Below are 14,593 nucleotides of genomic sequence, written 5' to 3' on the forward strand. Positions count from 1 at the left end.
GGTGAGTTGGGATGTGGAGGGGTGGGTGTGTTGGATGTTGGGAGGGAGGGTATATCCTGTGTGTAGGTAACAAGGTACTACTGCTGCTGCTGCCTGTCTAGGTCATGTGGGCCGCTATGTGTGACATTCACTTCTTAGGCTCTGAATTGGTTTTTTGCCAGCAGTGGAATAACATCCGGGCAGGAGCTGGAAGATCCCTTGTAATGGAGGGTCAATGGTATCAGAGCACAGCCAAGTAAAGCTAGCATATGCTTCTAGTAAAAAATGTATTTGTTCCTTCCACTCTAAAGACATCAGTAGCTTGTGAAATTGAGTGCCGTTGCATCAAGTATTCTGGTATCCGCCGTTGATTAGGAGTTGGAAGGTGTCTATGCCGTTGTCCAAACTGTGTTTCAAAAAGGACATAAGAAATAACTGTCACTTCCCAGGGCGGATTCAGTACAGATTATCAGCAGTCACATGTGAAAAAGACAACACAGAAAGTGAATCAAGAGAATAAGTCCTCGGAAGGCATTGCAACTTATATATAAAAGAATTAGAGAGTTATGGCAACCGTTTAAGTAATACCCAAGGAGAGGACTCTGGGAAGCACGTATCAGAAATTTGTAGATCTTGGTGAACCTAATCCCACACATGTTACAGTCAAAGCGATATATAATTCTTATCACTCTTTGAGTATAAAGGCTTCTTGAGCTCAAAATTCTCATGCGCACGAGTCACCTTAATGTTAATATGATTGAGGGATGTCTATATACCAACTGGAAATGTCAATTGCGATACTGCATTTCACTAGGTGAAATACATACATAGTTCGTATATCTACCGAGAGGTGATTACTTTTTACTGACCACGAATAGTTATGTACTAGGTACTACCTAGCCCCCGTTGGCCCTGTATTCGATATCCTGACGGATTGACTTATTGATAGGCGATGAGACAGATACTCCACGAATGATGGATAACTAAAGTGTACTTATTAGGCTGGAGCCAGCGACACTTGTCCAGCACGATGTGGCTGCGAGAGAATATTATCATGCAGTAGGAAGAGGTGGTGAAAAAGAATTCGATGCCGCTGTCAGCGGGGTTCGAACCCATACCACCCGAAAAACTGGGGGGAAACTTTGGTTTAACGTCATTTAGCTGGTGTTCCCTTTTACCACATACGCCATCTGACCCGAAGGTCACCCAGCTTTACGGTAGGAGAGAGAAGGGAGTAGGTTGGGACATCTCCTGTACTCTTTTATGCCAGTAGCTAACAGGAATATATCTATCTTTTTTGGTCTATGTGGTGGTTTGACAAGCTATAAAGATCAGATTGAGGACTGTGCATTAAATGGTGCGCCATCTGATCTAAGACGGCAGAGGGTTGTCTCCAGCTATCTAAATAGTTCTCGTCAGCCTCCCTCTATCAACTGCTTAACATGTGATAGTTCGGATCAGATGGAAATCAATGTCTCCCACTTCGTATCCCACTTTCTTCTGTCACCGCTGTAATCATTCAGTGGGTGGGTGGATCGTTCGGTGATGGCGTCGTGTCTGCGTCATCATCGGCCGTCATCGCGGCAGTTGTAGCTCGTTCAGTCATTCCATCAGGGAAGACATTTGACCTGGGCTTGGGCATGGTGGCCCTGGCGGTGGTGACAGCGTGTTCCATGGAGGTTCGATCGGTGAAGTGAACACCTGCCACGGTGTAGAGATGGGTAGAGGCTTGACGCACTTGGCGTGGTTAGGGATTGCCGAGGGATGCCTACTACGCTAAGAACAAGAGGTGACACCTGGAACTATTCAGGAAATTAGATGGAGACTATGGCTATATGCTCTTGTATAAGATCCGACACGGCCTCTGGGAGATGAAATCCTGATCAACTTGAAGATGGAGATAACTGTATTATAGGATACGCGCTGCGCATGCTGATAACAAGGATCCTGCAGGAGGACGTGCACGGTCTAGCTGTCAGCTTGGTCCTGTGGATCAGATCCGATTGTATTTCGGGGGACTATGCAGGTGAGCGATAAAATCGGGCGAGAAATCGTTACTGTACTGATTCATACTCGGGATAAACACAATCGACAGCTCTCAATGCATAATTCAGCGTCCGGAGCATTCCCGACTACCATCTTCACCGAGACCTTGGTCTCTGCGTCCCGGTCTGAGATCAAGCTCGGATATGTAAAGGGTCATGGCTCAGCCTCAGATACGGTCATCACACATACTGACTTGGAGCGATAAGCAACTCTTTCTCCTGTGGAAGGTGCAATTGGCAAGATGGGATACTCTGCATGGTGGGTTGCGAAAATGGCCGGACCTGGACCGCCGTGCGGGGAAGCCAGATAACCACCTAGTAAGAAGATTGAACGAGATAACGACATCTACCATCAGATACAGGTCCAAAACTTGCCAAGAAAAGATAAAGAAAGAACCAAGATTGCTGGGAGCGTTCTCCGACCCGCCAGTCAGCACAGTGGGATGCTCCGGCCAAGTATAAGCAGGCGCAACAACCACCGCCTCCTCTATCCCACAACAACCCCTCCACCCCTCATTCAAGCACATCATCCAAGGTCAACATGACTATCACTCAATTGATAACCCAAGACTGGCGTGCTATCGTCGCCCAAAGACGCAAGGATCTCGACTCCAAAATCCCCCAAGAATGGCGACTAAAGGAGAACTTCGTCGCCTCCCTTCCCCGCCCCAACCATCTACTGGCCTCTAATGCAGTAGAAAAGAGCGGCATCCTCACGGAGACAGAGTTAGATCTTACAGAGAACTACGACGCTACTCAATTGCTCCAGAAACTTGCCACTGGCAAGCTGAGTTCTGTGGCCGTGACAACCGCGTTTTGTAAGCGGGCTGCTATCGCACAGCAATTGGTGAGCTTCCTACAAACAGTCTTTAGAACATTCAAAGACTAACCCCGATAGACATTTTGTTTGACCGAGCATTTCTTTGACTTTGCTCTAGAACGTGCCAAGTATCTTGATGACTATCTCAAGCGAGAGAAGAAGGTTGTAGGACCGTTGCATGGCCTCCCGATTAGTCTCAAAGATAGCTACCATGTGAAAGGATACCACACTACTATTGGGTATGTGTCTTTCCTCGATCACGGCCTTGCGACATCAAACTCGGCCGTTGTTGATATGCTACTGGACCTGGGTGCGGTGCTGTATGTCAAGACAAACATCCCCCAGACGATGCTGGTGAGCTTCCTTGTCCTCATCCCTGTGCACGACTAACGTCCATCTAGACCGCCGACTCCGATAACAACATCTACGGACGCACCCTCAACCCACACAACACGACCCTCACAGCTGGGGGCTCTACTGGCGGCGAAGGCGCTCTTCTTGCCCTCCGAGGGTCTCTCATCGGCGTTGGAACCGACGTCGCAGGTTCAATCCGCATCCCCGCGCTTTGCTGCGGTATCTACGGCTTCAAGCCAACGACAGCCCGCATTCCGTATGGCGGCCAAGTCCGCTTCCTTTACGAAGGGCCCCCGTCAGTGGAGCCCTGTGCAGGACCTATGACCGCAACCTTTGAGGACCTCGAGCTCTTCATGTCCACCATTCTCAACGCGGAACCCTGGCGCTACGACGTGACGACCCTCGGCGCTCCCTGGACCCGCCCTCCAACCCAGTCCCTCCTCACTATCGGCGTCCTTGCTGCAGACGAGAAGTACCCCCTTCATCCTCCTGTCAAACGGGCCCTGCAATTGGCTATCGAGGCCTTAACCCGCAAGGGCCACCGTATCATCTACCTTGACAACGACACCAACAAAGACCTCGACATTGCATACGCGAACCGTCTATTCTGGCAATACGGCACGTATGCACCCCGTCTCGACCACGTCACACCCAGCGGTGAACCGCTTGTTACCTCGGTCGCGCAAGGCCCCTCCCCTATGGTGACTGGGTCATTTCCCGTTTCCAAAGACCTCGGGATTTTCGAGAAAATCCACGAATTGCACCACAAGAGACAGGACTACCGCGATGCCTGGCGTAAGGTATGGGTTGACACGGGCATCGATGTGATTCTTGCCCCGGGCGCGCAGAATACCGCCGTGCCGCATGATACCTACGCGTGGCCCCCATACACGGTGGTGTGGAATCTCCTCGATGTAGGCTTCCTCTACCACAGATGCCATTGGGTGGTACTGACAATATCTATAGTATCCAGCCTGTGTGATTCCGTATGGACAAGCATCGAAGGACCTCGATCCTGAGCCAATGGCCATTAATGACGGCATGCAGCCTAGTTGTGAGTTGACCAAGCCCCTTTGAGCACTGCAAGTCAGTCAACGGAATAATAACCGATCAATATAGACAACCCCGAAGCTGTCGATGGCGCCCCCTGCGCTCTACAAATCATTACTTCCCGATTCCAAGACGAGAAATGTCTCGCTGCTGCGAGGATTATCGATCGGGATATCCGGGAGTAGGTAGCATCGTTTTTATTTATCGTGATCACAACTACCAGACTAAAGTGGATGGTTGTAAGGAATACACCTAAGAATTCAACATTATCCTGGCTTCACACCCTCCCTTCCAATTCCCATCATGTTCTCGCTGTAGACCTCGAACAACCGACACACTACAACGGAATCTTCTTTACCATTCGCCAGTCACGATATCCAATGAAAAACTGCCACTTAAACTATCTGCCATTAAACATCCAATTAATAACAAGGAATAAAAGGATGAACTTGTGCCGAGCGGAAGCCGACCGTGGCCCAATGGCGGTTTCACCCGCCATCACCCAAATTTCCCAGCTCGGATGCAGGTCTACCAGGTTTCACCAATCCCGGCACCGGAAGGCCTATTCATAAACAGAAGGATATATAAGCCAAGTCGGAATTCCTCGTCCGGATCAACACGGTGTGACCCACTATTACTACTACTACTATTACAACTACTAGTACTATCACTACTAGTACGACCATCCAAGTAGAAGAGACTTCGTTCCATCATAAAAGAAATTGTGATAAATTCTATGGTAAATATACTAGCCAGTGGTCGCCTAATACCCTGCCTGTAATCCTGTCATGGTACGAATTTTCCATCACATGATGGCTGCCTAACGGGGAATTCTCTACTAATAAGCCCGTCGTCCCCTCTTCTTACCTCAGCTCAACAACGCATCGCCGCCATGGAAGACGACTTCGTCCTTGTGGATCGTCCAAATCCCCAGTCCTTCCCAGAACTCTCTTCCTGGCTTCAGCCAACTGCATACCACGACCCCGCTAGCGACTTCCACAAACATGTCGGCGCTCACGTCCCTGGAACGGGCGACTGGATCGAGAAGACTCCCCAATATGAGAGGTGGCACGGCACCGACTCCGAAGCCATCCTCTGGATTAGAGCGATTGCCGGAGCGGGAAAAAGCGTTCTAATTGCATCGCGCATCGCCCGTCTGCAACAATACGAGCCGCAGGCTCCTATTCTCTTCTTCTTTCGCCAGATCGTTACAGCGTGTCATGGGTCCCACGCCTTGGTCCGTGACTGGCTCGACCAGTTGCTCCCTCACTCACCAAGCCTGCAGAAGGCGCTCGGCGCTTGCAAGAAGCAGGGCAGCATCGTCACTGAGTACAGTTTTGCAGAGCTTTGGCAGATCCTAACTGACGCCTTACTGGCCATGCCGACACGCGTCTACTGTGTCGCTGACGCCCTGGATGAACTCGACGATAATGACGCTCAAGACCTCTTGCAGCGTCTCGTCACGCTGTGTCGTCAAAGACCTGATCGCGTCAAGGTTCTCGTCTCTAGCCGTCCACTGCCCCAGATCCAGACCGCACTGGGAGGGATCTTGTCTGTCAGGCTGGAGGATCGACTCGTCAACCGCGACATAGCTTGCTTTATGCGGTTTCAGCTCGACCTGGCCAAAGATAGTATTCAATCGGCAATCCGCAACGAGATCATCCGGTCCATGGAGGACCGTGTTTTTCCATCCTTTCTCTATGCTCGGCTCATGCTGAACGAGGTTCTCGAGGAAGCTCAACGTGCTTCTTTGAACATACAGGCTGTTCAACGCCTCATCCAGTCTATTCATGCTACTCTAGAAGATCTATATTCACAAATGTTGAACGATCATTCGCGCCGTGCGGGTGTCCCGCGTGAGCGGCAGATGTTTATTCTGCAGCTCGTCACGCACGCCACTCGTCCCCTACGTTTGTTGGAGATTGCGACCGTGTGGAAGTTTCTCGATGGTAACAACAGGGACTGCAAACCAAAGTAATCGGACGCCAAAAGCCTCATCCGCATGTCTTGTGGGCCCTTGCTGGGGATTCTCCCCGATGAAACAGTGTCTATCACCCATCACTCGTTCACCGAGTTCCTGACGGATACCAACCGAGCCGATCGTATCAGCATGCATGAAAACACATTTCCTGTCATTGACATGGTAGAAACAAACCAGATTGTGTTAGCCTGCGTGCGTTACCTCCTATCAGGTGGTCTGACCACCTGGAAACGCCAAACAGTATCTCGCCTCGTCCGTGACCCGTGGAAAGACATGCAACGTGCCCAGCTAAACTTCCCCTTTATTGAATACGCCGCCTGTAATTGGTTTATTCACGTCTCGCGGCTACCGGAGATCAAGAGTGACCTGATGAATTTGCTCAATGCCTTCACTCGCCTGGAGAACCCATCGTATCTCGCCTACGTTGAGATGGTGATGAAGGTTGAGCGCGAGTCTGCCACCATCTCTCCGCAGCATGTCTCTGCCTGGGGACATATGACTGCGTATGCGAAAGCGCTGATCCAGCACGCCGAGCGTGGCTGTGATGTCAACGCCCTGGACGGACAGAAAATGACCCCCCTGAGTAGAGCGGCAGCTAAGGGGTTCCCGGACATGGTTTCCCTCCTGCTTGAGAATGGAGCGACGCCCAACCCCGAGCCAGATCATCGTGGAAGACGTCCACTGCACTACGCCGCGCAGATGAACCATCATGGCGTCGTGCGTCTACTTCTGGAAGCTGGAGCTGACCCAGTGGTGCACCGGTCGACCAAGTATGATCCGCCACAATGCTCTACTTACATGCCAGGACGAAACTTTGGATCACCGCTGGAATATGCATGTGAAGCTGGTGCAGTGCATTCCGTCCGAGCCATGCTACCATACCTGGCGGCTCATGACTTGAAATCGGCCCTTCAGTGGTCGATAGATGCTCATCAACTGGAGATGGTTGAGATGCTGGTCGATTTGCCTGAGCTCGACATGACGAGGGACAACTTTATCCAGGATTGTCTGACCTCTGCGACGCAAGCTCATGACCCTGCGGTCTTGCAAGTTCTTATTGATCTATCTGCACGATTAAACCATCATACACCAACAAATCCGAGTACAACCTCCTGATAACATTGTGCAGCTCACTTCAACGGGTGCGATTACGCCGCCGGACAACCACAGAGGACAAAGAGAAATGCCTGGATATCATCCTCCGCACCGGATGCGATGTGAACGCTCGCTCAAAAATCGGCCGTACTGCCCTTCATGCGTGTGTGGCTGCGCAAGCATCTACGATTGTGGAGAAACTACTCAAGCATGGAGCAGACGTCCATGTGATCGATGAGAACGGTAGCACCCCCTTACACCTCTTAGACCCGCGGGATCGAACTTACGACGGCTCTGTGGCGCGTATTCTCCATGCCATGACACGCGCCGGAGCGAGTTGGGACGTGATGAATGGAAACGGGGATCGCGTCCCTCTCCTGGTCTGGTGCCAGAAATATGATTTCGACGAGATAAACTTCGATCTGTTACAACCCTACGTGACGGACTGGAACATCACTGACGAGGAAGGAAACACACCATTTCACCTGCTGTTGAAGAGACGGCCAACAAAAAATACCCTTCAAAAGCTCGTCGGCATGGGCGCCGACCTAAATCGGCACAATAACGAGGGCTGCACCCCACTGCTTTGCACGCACAACATCGACCAGGTTCGCTTTCTGGTTGATATGGGCGCAGATCTCGAAGCGAAAGACAATGATGGACGTACACTCTTCCTGCGCACTGTCATCGCTCGTGACAGTTCCAGGGCTTTGGCTCAGCTACTCGATCTGGGCGCCGATATTCACGCTATCGATAACGAGGGTAATGGGGTGTTGCATCTGTTTTGCGAGCATCATCGCTGTCTCGGGGATCTACATGTGCTACTCAGTGCAGGAGCTGACCCGCTCCACCTCAACCATAACGGCGACACCGTCTGGCATGTCTTGATGCGGCACACCCTCCATCACAGCTTTAACGCTCTTGTCTCAATGGTATATATGCTGCGGCGCCTGGCGGGGGGCATCCATCTATCAAGGAGAAACCACGACGGCCAGACTCTTCTGCATTGCATGTGTGGCGCCGAGGCGTCAAATGCCCAGATATTGCTCGACCCGAGTAAAAGTCCGATTGACCATCTCCCTGCCATAGAGGTCAAGGCCATGCTAGAAGTGGAAGACCATCAAGGACGAAGGCCCATTCATCTAGCGGCGGCTAACTCGGAAGTGTTGGTCGACTGGTTGATACGCCGCGGTGCGAGTCTCAGGGCAAAAGGACTTGCAGGGGAGAGAACGTGCTGCATATCGCCGCCGCAGCGAGGGACAGTAACACGCTCGGCCTTTTGCTAGAGAGTTATCTCGACGATGAACCGCTCCAGGAAGCCATTAACGAAGCTAATCAAGACGGTCGCACACCATTAATATCGCCTGTTGTTCTGGACGGGTGGAGAGTGCGATGCTTCTCCTTGAAGCAGGCGCAGATGTAAGCCGCACGGATAAGAAGAGCAGGACGTCACTACATGCCTGTGCGGAGTTCAAGCGACACCCTTCCACTTCTGATTCGCGTCAAGCAGAGCAACGTCGGACTGTCAAGAATGAAGATGATACCTTAGGCGTGACAGGGATTATTCGTGCACTGCTCGCTCACGGAGCGGATCCGTTAGCCCGAGATAGTATGGGCAGATCACCGCTTGAATTTGCCGTTGATCTGGAGAATGATGAGATGGTTATGGAGTTGGCTGATCTGACTCCGCGACATCCACAAGCAGAGGCAAAACAGTTGTCTCTGACACCTAGGGACGAGTATATCCATACACTGATCGATAAAGCGACAGAAACAGCAGCAAAAGCCGCATCGGCGTCACCGCGCGAAATTATAGTAGAATGTGAGCATCTGCTCAAACAAGGTGCGTTCCGCGTATTAGAACTGATGGTGGGCCGCGGTTTGGAAGTCAGTCGGAAGCAAGTCTTTTCAAAGAACAGAATAAGACGGGAAGACTTCATTCAATCCCTCGCCCGATGGGGGTTTTCGCATCTATTCGAGACACTGGGCAAATCACGAGACGAGACAGACTGGATCGACGGTGCCATGTCCCGCCCATTTGAAATCAACTTCGATCTACCACCGCTGATCTTCACGGCATCTGAACGCGAACTCCCCAATTTGAATATGCTGCAAGTGATTATCGAAGCATTCCATGCGGACGTGAACATTCGCGCCTATGAGAATGTACGTGCCCCATTGCTAGGCAGATACATAAACGACGAACCGCATCGGAGCGCGTTGCATATCTTAGCTGTTGGGAACCACTGGTGGCAAACGGATGCAATAAGGTACCTGCTGCAACGCGGCACTGATGTGACCATGCGCAACGCAAAAGGCCAGACACCCTTGCATATCGCCGTGAGAGGTGGATATCGCCGGCTGGGACTTGCAGCAGTGTTACTCGAGGATGGTGCTGATCCGAACGCACTTCACAAGACGGGTGTCATGTCGCTAGCATTCGCGGTTGGGAATAGCGAGATGGTCCAACTACTTCTCAACCATGGCGGGAAATTTGAGCTGGGTTCTAGACCGGTGTTGTTTGAAGCTATCTCCCAGCAGGATATCGAAACCGTCCGCATTGTCCTTGAAAGTGGGTGCAACTGGGGCCAGACCCCATTCAAGCAATCACTGGCCGAACTAGATAAATTCGAGAAACGCATGTTTGCTAGACATTTTGGAGGAGAATTCGAAGACAGACGGATCCAAGAGGCAGAAGAGATTCGTGATCGAGAGCAGCGGCTTTTGCTATGTCAGCCAGTACATTATGCCGCGCATGGTCGATTCAATCAAGTCGCTGAACGGGCCAAGGCAGTGGAGATTGTCGAGCTCCTGCTAGCTCACGGTGCGGACCCATTCTGTTTATCTGGGGAGGGTATAACGACCATCCACGGTGTGTTTAACCAGGGTGGCATCGTAGAGCCCTTTTTAGCCCGGTTGACCGAGGCGGATCTAGAGAGAAGGGACTGCCATGGAAGGACACTCTTGCTGGCCACGTGTGAAGTGGGCAGCAGACAGGATAAGTTTCAGAGCCAGAAGGCCCACGCGTTCGACAATTTGGAGCCGCACCCTACTGCATCAATGCAAAAGGCACATGCTATTTTCCGACTATGTGAGATGGGCGCAGACCTGTCCGCAACAGACGAAAAGGGCAATAATGTGCTGCATTTACTCGTGGCACCCGAGCAACACGGGATCCCATCAGCGGCCCAGATTCTGCCCATGATGATCAGCAAATGCCCTCGGAATTTAATCCATCAGACAAACCAACAGCGGAACACACCACTCCATGTGGCTGCGAGAGGACATCAATGGAAAGCCGTTCGTCTCCTTCTGGATGCGGGTGCTGATCCCGTGGTCGCAGACAGCGACGGAAATACTCTTCTTCATCATTTAGCCGGATGTCTCCGCGAGGTAAATGCATCAGACCGCCAGATGACTAGAAGTCCCCAGCGTCCCCCACCGGAGGACCTTTGGGTGGATTTCTCTCGGCTGCTGGGTCGCGGATTGGATATCAACGCCCGGGATAATAATGGAGATACGCCGCTGTTCAAATATGTGCGGAGTTTATCCTCCCAGCCCTCTCTTCGCGGGCCTCTACTGGACCGTTTCCTTGCCGCGGGATCAGGATCTTTTTGTGGTGAACAACAAGGGAGAGTCTCTTTTGCATGCAGTCGCCAAGGTAGGGGTACCACATAGTCTCATTCCTTCTCCGCCGGATAAGAAGTTTGTCGATGCGTTCACCTACTTGATGGAGCTGGGATTGGATCCTTTTGACGAGGATGATAAACAGCGAACACCAGTGGTAAGCTACCATATTCTATGATATATATACACAGATTACTAACCAATGCATCAGGATATTGCCGCTGCATTTGGCAAGGAGGATATCTTGGCATTGTTCAAGAAGTAGTCCTACTATCGTACCACCACTCACCAGCGCTTGTGGGCCTACAAGGGAATAATTCCCTCTAGCTGTCAGCTTGATAAAGAAAAAAAGAAGAGAAAAAAAAAAAGAGAAAAACATACAACAGAAGGGATTCGCTGGTGGTCACCCACCCAACTACTAACCTCCCGGCGTGTGGCTTAAGTACGGCTGAGCGGACGGGAAGCCCTGTTCTCCACACCCTGTGGTCGTATGTACTACACCTTTCCTACAAATAGAAGGTATAGAAATGTTAATATCGATAGTCTACATAATATACTCGTGATAATGATGATGACATATAGAGTGTGTTCACATGAACCACAGCCCCCGCAGGGCCAACCCCCGGCTACGAAAAATAAATAACCATATACCACAAATACCGACCGTTTTCTTAAAAACGACCACTCCAGTCTTATTACTAGTATTATCGATCAGTAATACTCTTATTCCACCCAACCGAACTAGCCCCTGCATATCACCGAGAAGTAGATAGGTACCTAAGTAGAGTCGATAGCCGTGGCAACCATTACCTAGATCCGATCCATCCCTGCAGCCCTCCACATGATCACGTTCCTTGGCTTGGGGCAGGCAACCCACGTGCTTTGTGGATCGACCCGTCGGACGGATATAAGCCCTCGTAGACAAACCTCTCCCATGTACTAGACTAATTCCCGCTGATTCCTGTTCTTTCGCAGTTCGCGTACTGCCGAGGCAGGCATTGCAGCGCGTATTGAGAATCTATCTTTCCCTCTTTTTTTTCTTTTTTATTTATAATTTCCTTCTGTTTTTCTGTTTGCTCATCCTTGGACATGACCCCGCTTTAGTCCCTGGGTCGGTGGGAAAGAGGGGGGGTAGCTAGATGCGCTGTTCTGGGTTGGGTGACCCTGTCTTGCTTTGTTTGCTTTGTTCTGCGTTAGGGCTAGGCCCGGGTATAGAGCGAGGTAGTTTTATTTATCTATCTATCTATCTATCTAACTATGTATGTATGTATGTATTATAACCATGAATAAGTCTTTGGGTATTGCATATTGGGTATTGGATCTATCATTTCTTTTCGAGGAAATAAGATCAAGAATTAGGTGCTAATATGAGTAAAGTAGTTGAGAAAGAATTATCTATCTAGTTATCTATCTTCTGGTTGTAGGGAGGGATTAGACTGGAAAGGTAGGAAGACGTTCAACAAAATAATACAATGAGTTTATTAATATATATCTGAGGAGGAATCAATCACCATCCACAAGAAAAGAAAACAATCCTCTCAACGATCATCCAGTTCTTGTAACTAGCGAGGCTTAAGCCTGCGCCGCGCTAATAATATCCGGAAGGAGGATATTAGTACTATTCCAGACCTGAGTGGATCCCACAACGAACAACGAACTGATATACCACGTGTTCCTATGACCCTGGAGTCCCTTCATCTTAGTGTACCACCCGTCCTCGACGTCCTCGTTGGGAGGACTCAAATGGAAAGGGGAGAAATCCTGATAATCGAGAAAGTTCGGCTCCGAGGTCGTCACGTTATTCTGTGTCTGCAGCCACTGGATGGTGCTCTTAGCCGCGGCCTGGACTTCCTCCTGAGTGGTGGCAACCTCCGTGTTATACCAGTAGAACTGGTACCCGGAGTAAGCGGAGGGAGCGATCTCCACGACGCCAGGCAGACTGGCAGCATTGTAAGGTCTATCTACCCCGACGTTGGTGTACGCAATCCCCTCTTCGAGACCGGTGTTGTTGACCACGCCGCCGTAGTAGTATTTTCCGGAGAGTTTACCGAGGATGGAATTCTCGGTTGTGTCGAGGTTGAAGGATTTGGTGTTATCGAGGACAGGGGGCATGGCGAGGATGAGTTGTTTGGCTTTGATGAGTTTTTTGCCCTCCGGGGTGGAGGCGACGAGTTGGACGCCGGAGGAGCGGTTCAGGCCGCGTTGGGCGGCGACGATGGAGGAGTTGAGGAGGATGTGGGGTTGGAATTCGGCCAGGGCGTTGGTGTAGATTTGGGAGTTGTCGTTGTTGGCGTTGTGGACGGCGCCGCCTTCGTCTTCGGCGAGTTCGATGTGGTTGCCGTCGTTGAGGATGGCGAGGGCGGTGGTGGAGAGAGGATCGCCGGGGGTGGCGGGCCAGGCGAGACCGGCTTCGGTGGAGCCCTGGGAGAGGTTGTGTTTTTGGGCGAACTCGGGCCAGGCGAGGAGGAGGTCGGAGGGGACGGAGTCAGGGAGGTTGACGAGGTCGTCGACGTAGGGGTATTTGTTGAGGAGGGTCACGTAGTCGGATTGCATGGTGCCGGCGGTGTGGTTGGGGAGGGCGACTTGTTTGGTGAAGTCGTAGTATTTGGGGGTGCCGAAGCTGGAGAGTTCCACGGCGGCGAGGGAGGAGTTGAGCCGGGTGAAGAAGTCCTGGACGATGGGGACGTCGAGGTGGATTTGCACGCCAAAGTCGACGGAGGCGCCTGTGGCTGGGTCGTGGAAGGTCCGAGTGTGGCCGCCGAGTCGGTCGGAGATTTCGACCAGGGTGAACGTGTGGTTTTGGTCAGCCAGACTGACGGCGGCATAGGTTCCTGCGGCGCCGCCGCCGATGATGGCGAAGTCTCGCTCGATGATGTCGTCGGCGGCATACGCAGACGCATCGAATTGATTGCGAGTGTGGATGGCGGCGGCCATGGCGCCGGTGGCGCTGGCAAGGGAGAGGAAAGAGGTGGCCAACATCTTGGGAATGAATGGGAAGATGGTGGTTGATGGAATGGGATTGAGGGGATTGGTTGTTGAGGTTTTATAGATGGACTGGGGTCGTGATAGGTGGGGTGGGTTCTGACTTACTTTGTTCCGGGAAGCTGATGTTAGGGCTGAAGAAACTCCGGAAGGATTGCAGCAGCAGCCACCCATATTGCCGGACTCCACATGACACGAGGTGAGGTGCACCATCTCGATAGTGGTTACCTATCGGAGCTTAGCCATGACACTAGAAGGAATTTAAAGTCCAAAGAGAAATATTCACTGAAGCGTCGGAGCGACGGTTGCTCCGTCCACGTGTAACGGGCATATGGAACGTTGCCCTAACTGCTGGTTCCTGGGCCGCTGTTCTAGCGCCCGGGGCAGACTTCTGCGGACTGTAGCGTGGCGAGGTTAGCCTCGGCCGACGCGCGTTCACCATCCATCTGGTATCATCGTCGATGAACGTGATTGATCTCTTTCTTCTATCCGATCAATTTCCAAGTGATGGTCTGGCCGGGAGAATTCCTTTTGACCGAGTGGTCAGTGGCCGTCTTCGAGTGGTTACCATCGACCACATCGGCATTGAGAACAAGATGAAGAGGTGTGAGTACAAGAGACACGCCAAGCAAGGTAAATGCGAAAGCTGACCACTCGGCT

General features: G+C 51.5%; 3 protein-coding genes across 3 annotated transcripts; 2 read left to right on the forward strand and 1 right to left on the reverse strand.

The window, feature by feature from the left end:
* Nucleotides 1-2,534: 2,534 nt before the first annotated feature.
* Nucleotides 2,535-4,433, forward strand: gmdB (general amidase GmdB; the record flags this gene model as incomplete). The annotated part of the gene is made up of 5 exons (XM_025609687.1): nt 2,535-2,871; nt 2,923-3,198; nt 3,246-4,112; nt 4,165-4,252; nt 4,318-4,433. The coding sequence occupies exons 1-5, from the start codon at nt 2,566-2,568 to the stop codon at nt 4,431-4,433; spliced, it is 1,653 nt and encodes a 550-aa protein (XP_025471290.1). The 5' UTR covers nt 2,535-2,565.
* Nucleotides 4,434-5,140: 707 nt separating this feature from the next.
* Nucleotides 5,141-11,322, forward strand: BO94DRAFT_563155 (putative ankyrin repeat-containing protein; the record flags this gene model as incomplete). Its single annotated transcript, XM_025614335.1, has 9 exons — nt 5,141-5,638; nt 5,774-6,197; nt 6,294-7,331; nt 7,400-7,932; nt 8,044-8,515; nt 8,551-8,690; nt 8,711-10,943; nt 10,978-11,108; nt 11,163-11,322. The coding sequence occupies 9 exons, from the start codon at nt 5,141-5,143 to the stop codon at nt 11,214-11,216; spliced, it is 5,523 nt and encodes a 1,840-aa protein (XP_025471291.1). The 3' UTR covers nt 11,217-11,322.
* A 1,201-nt stretch (nt 11,323-12,523) lies between these two features.
* BO94DRAFT_457448 (putative FAD dependent oxidoreductase) lies at nt 12,524-13,930 on the reverse strand (the record flags this gene model as incomplete). Its single annotated transcript, XM_025607744.1, has 1 exon — nt 12,524-13,930. The coding sequence occupies one exon, from the start codon at nt 13,928-13,930 to the stop codon at nt 12,524-12,526; it is 1,407 nt and encodes a 468-aa protein (XP_025471292.1).
* Nucleotides 13,931-14,593: the final 663 nt, after the last annotated feature.

This window comes from Aspergillus sclerotioniger, assembly GCF_003184525.1.
Source record: "Aspergillus sclerotioniger CBS 115572 chromosome Unknown BO94scaffold_4, whole genome shotgun sequence".
Lineage (NCBI taxonomy): Eukaryota > Fungi > Ascomycota > Eurotiomycetes > Eurotiales > Aspergillaceae > Aspergillus > Aspergillus sclerotioniger.